This window comes from Marmota marmota, unplaced genomic scaffold (assembly GCF_001458135.2).
Source record: "Marmota marmota marmota unplaced genomic scaffold, marMar, whole genome shotgun sequence".
Taxonomy (NCBI): Eukaryota; Metazoa; Chordata; class Mammalia; order Rodentia; family Sciuridae; genus Marmota; species Marmota marmota.
In genome coordinates, this window is record NW_026006056.1 from 1 (window position 1) to 4,062 (window position 4,062).

Genomic DNA, 4,062 nt, shown 5'->3' on the forward strand with positions numbered 1-4,062 from the left:
ATAGTTCTGGAAATCCTAACCAGAGATATTAGGCAAAAGAAGGAAACAAGAGACATCCATATATGAAATGCAGTTAAATTGACTCTGTTTCATAAGTTGAATTGATTGTGTCCAATAGAGGTAACCTTTCATTTTATATGAGAATAAAATATTTTATTTAATGCTATAGCTACAGCTGCCTAACAAAACAAATATTTGTTAAATGAATAAATTAACAAATGGATAAAGGAATGTGGAGTTCTCAGTTCTCTCAAAACACAATTATGTTATTTTTTCTTCTTAACAAATTAGGAGAAGGGTCTTTTAACATAATAATATAACAAAACTGTTCATGTGATGTTGCCAAACAACAATGGAGCTCTGTGGCAGAACACAAGTAAACCTGGTAGTAAAATGTATCTTCTTACCTAAGAAACTCAAAACAGAGAAGAAAATGAGGAGAAAAATTGCTTCTTCCTTTCTTTAATTGTAATAATAAGAAAGGTAAGACTGAGCTAGTTGAAGTGTAATGTGTAAAAAAGTGAATTTAAGACATTTTATTTGGGACTTCAGTTGTTCTTACCTCCTCCTTGGTCATAAATGTCAACCCTAAACCCTCAAATTATCAGGTTTTAGAATTCAATACTACTTTTTTTGGCCTCTTCTTTCTATCTCCATCAAATTGTGAAATTCTCCAATTTTAAGCCCTTATTTCCTTTCCCTTTTTAATTAAAAAATGAGCTTATTGCAGAAATTTGGGTATATCCCAAGTCTCTTAGAAGGGAAGATAATCAAGCTTGTGAGCCCAGATCCAAGAAACTGCACCAGCAATGGCACTGATGACACTGCTGAGCTCTGTGTTTTCCCTTGCTGATGCTGAGACTGGATTCCAGGCCCTACTGTGACTGCTCCCCAAAGCTGAATAACTTGGCCACTGACTTGAGTAGAAAAGGATGCCACAAAATGCATGCTTGCTCAGACTGCTCTTGTGTAAGGTGAACTTTCAAGTCAGAGCATCTAGTGCTACAACCAGGTTCTATGCCTACATTCTAGGTGTAAGGGAGCCTGGGGAAATGGGCTTTTATTTTCTCACTTGGGAGGTAGCAGTAGCAATGCAGAAATCCTCATAATTTATGATATAGTTCAAGACCCTTGGTAGTTGCATTGTATGCTTATCTTGAATAGATAGTGAGTCAGTCAGGTTTTGGAAATCATATAAATTAGGGAATGTTTTATTTTCATAAAGATAATTAGCAAAATTTTTGATTTAGAGCAAACAACAAAATTTTTGGTACTTATTGGAAACAACAAACTGGTTTCACAGAGCACAATATTTTCCAAGTTAATTTGTACATTTTGAATGACTATTGGCCTCAAGACAGACAATATTTACTGAAATGAGTTAAGATGTTAAAAATTTATTTGTGAAAGTAATAGAAGACAACAAAAATGTAAAGAGCGCTCTTCTACTCAAATATGCAGTAAAATCAATACAATATTGTTTAATTTGCAAAGAATATTTATATATAATAAAGAGAGTTGGAAGAATAGAATATAAATAGAAATTTATGTATTTATTTTATAATTCTGTGGGTTCATTAAAATAATAGGTCAGTGAGAGAAAATTTCAGAAAATTATGTTAAAATATTTCACCGGGGTGAAACTTAAAAAGAAACAAATATAATTCACATGTTATTGTTGTCTGCTTGAATGGCCTGAGAACAAGGAGGTAAAAGAGCTAATTGTAAGTCATTTATGATTATGTCTTAATTACCTGAACTGCTTAAGCTTTGTTACCACAACATTAACAGCTCATATTCAGCTTACTTGCTATAAGGTTTGCATAGAAAAAAGGCTTGAAAATTTGAAATACAAAGGACCTGAGAAAATGTTTTTGCCATCATAAAACAGAATTGTAACACTTATAAAGCTTTTCATAAAATAAGAAATATGTAAAGCTAAATGAATAATATTGAAAATAAGTATTGTGAATATGTTTAATTTCTTGAAATATCAAATATTTGAAAATAATTACAAAGGGTAAAATATTGCTATTATTTTAAAAATTCCCCACAATTTAAATGCTGTGTCTGTATTTTTGTGTTGCAGGCACCTGTTATGACTTCATTCAGCTAATAGTTCTCTGAATATTTGTTGCATGAATTAACAAAATTGTGGTAACAAAATGGTAACAAAATTATCAAATATTTTTGGAAAGAAGTATGGTCTCAAGAGCACCAAACAATCTGTGCACTTTGATTTCACAACCCATACTTTGAAATTTCTAGAGCTTCTGCCTTCAGCTTTACTTATAAGAGTGAAAAATTGAAAATAAGTAGTCTATGTGAAAAAGGTAAATGATTACTTGTATTTTCAGATGAGTTTAATTGAATATGATGCATTAAAGAAAATTATCATAGTAAAACTATGTGGTTAAACATAGTAATGACCTACAAATTTAAACCAGTATGCAAAACTGGTATATATGAAGATAAAAATTAAGATGAATATTTAAACTTAAATAGATTAAAATGAAAATAGTTGACTTGTTTGATGGGTGAAACTGTGGGTAAATATTATCACTTTTTATTCTTATTGTTGTAATTTTATTTATACAATAGTTTTTAAAACATATGCTATGATTTTTTTTCAAAAAAATATTTCAATGAATAAAATGTTCAATAAATTAAGGGAAAAGTTTATTCAATGACAATGGTTATATTACACGTCTATCTACAGGAAGTAATTCTATTGCTTCATTAACTTCAAAAATTGAGGGATCCAATTACCAAAAAGTTCCTTGCATATAATATTGAACAACCACTAACAACAGGACAAAAGTGTATTTTTCCCAGTGAATTCTCTGTCCAAAACTAAGTTTCTTAGCGCACCCTTCTTGGCCTCATTCCTCAGACTATAGATAATAAGGTTGAGTGTTGGGGGTATTACTGTGTAAAAGATAGATACCATAAGGTCAAATGCAGATGGAGAATCTGAAGTTGGTTTTAGATATGCACAGATGCCTGTAGAGAGAAAAAATGAGACAACAAAGAGGTGGGGCAAGCAGGTGGAGAATACCTTAGACAGGCCTTCAGCAGAGGGTATCCTTAGAACTGTGGAGAATATGTGAACATAGGAGAGGGCAATGGAGACGAAGCAGGCTAATGCCACCACAGATATGAAAGCAGCTACTCCGATCACTCCTAGGTAATCATTGGAACAGGAGAGCTTCAGTAATTGGGGGACATCACAGAAAAATTGATGGATTATTTTCACCCTACAGAATATGATAGAAAATGTGGCTGCTGTGTATAAGATTCCTGAGATGCCTCCACTCACCCACGCAGCTATCACAGCCCACCTACAATTTCTGGGATCCATGATGACCTCGTAGTGCAGTGGGAAGCAAATGGCTGTATAAGGGTCATAAGACATAATTGTAAGAATAGCTATCTCAGTCCAGGCCAAAGATGTGAAGAAGAAAACCTGCAGTATGCACTGGCCATATGAAACATAGTTATCATCCATCAGTGAATTGTCAATGGCCTGGGGGACTGTGATGGAAATGAAGGAGAGGTCCAGAAGCGAAAGTTGCTTCAAGAAGTAATACATTGGAGATTGGAGGTGCTGGTCCAGTGTTGTGATGGTGATAATGATGAAGTTTCCTGTCAAAGCCACTAGGAACAACACCAAGAAGAGCAAAGCATACAAGATCTGCAGTTTGCGATCATCAGAAAACCCCAAGAGGAGGAATCCATTCCTTGTGGTTATGTTTGTCATAATCATTTGGAAAATGCAAACCTGGTAGTAGCTGGAAAATAAAAGAATATGGGAAATGTAATAGAAAGACACTAAAATAATCATTCATCCTGTTCATCCATTCATCCTTTCAACCATTTAAGGACCTGTTATTTATCAGCTGTGTCCTAGATGTTGGGAAATCAATGGTGATAATACATATTCCTTAAGCACATAGAGCTTACAGTTTACCTTAGTAAACTACTAGTTAGAGTGAAAAACAGGTCCTATTAAGAAAAAGTCATTGTGTTTGCCCTAGGGATAAATGCTATTCCATTTCTACA

The 4,062-nt window shown here is 33.6% G+C and overlaps 1 protein-coding gene across 1 annotated transcript; it reads right to left on the minus strand.

Annotated features, from left to right (window-relative positions):
• Positions 1–2,803: 2,803 nt before the first annotated feature.
• On the minus strand, positions 2,804–3,766 carry LOC107134420 (olfactory receptor 14J1-like). Its single transcript, XM_015476525.1, has one exon. The coding sequence runs from the start codon at positions 3,764–3,766 to the stop codon at positions 2,804–2,806; it is 963 nt and encodes a 320-aa protein (XP_015332011.1).
• Between the last annotated feature and the right edge of the window lie 296 nt (positions 3,767–4,062).

Bases quoted from the DNA above. Each gene is read 5' to 3' on its own strand.
- LOC107134420 (XM_015476525.1), bottom strand. From the start codon at position 3,766: ATGATTATGACAAACATAACCACAAGGAATGGATTCCTCCTCTTGGGG.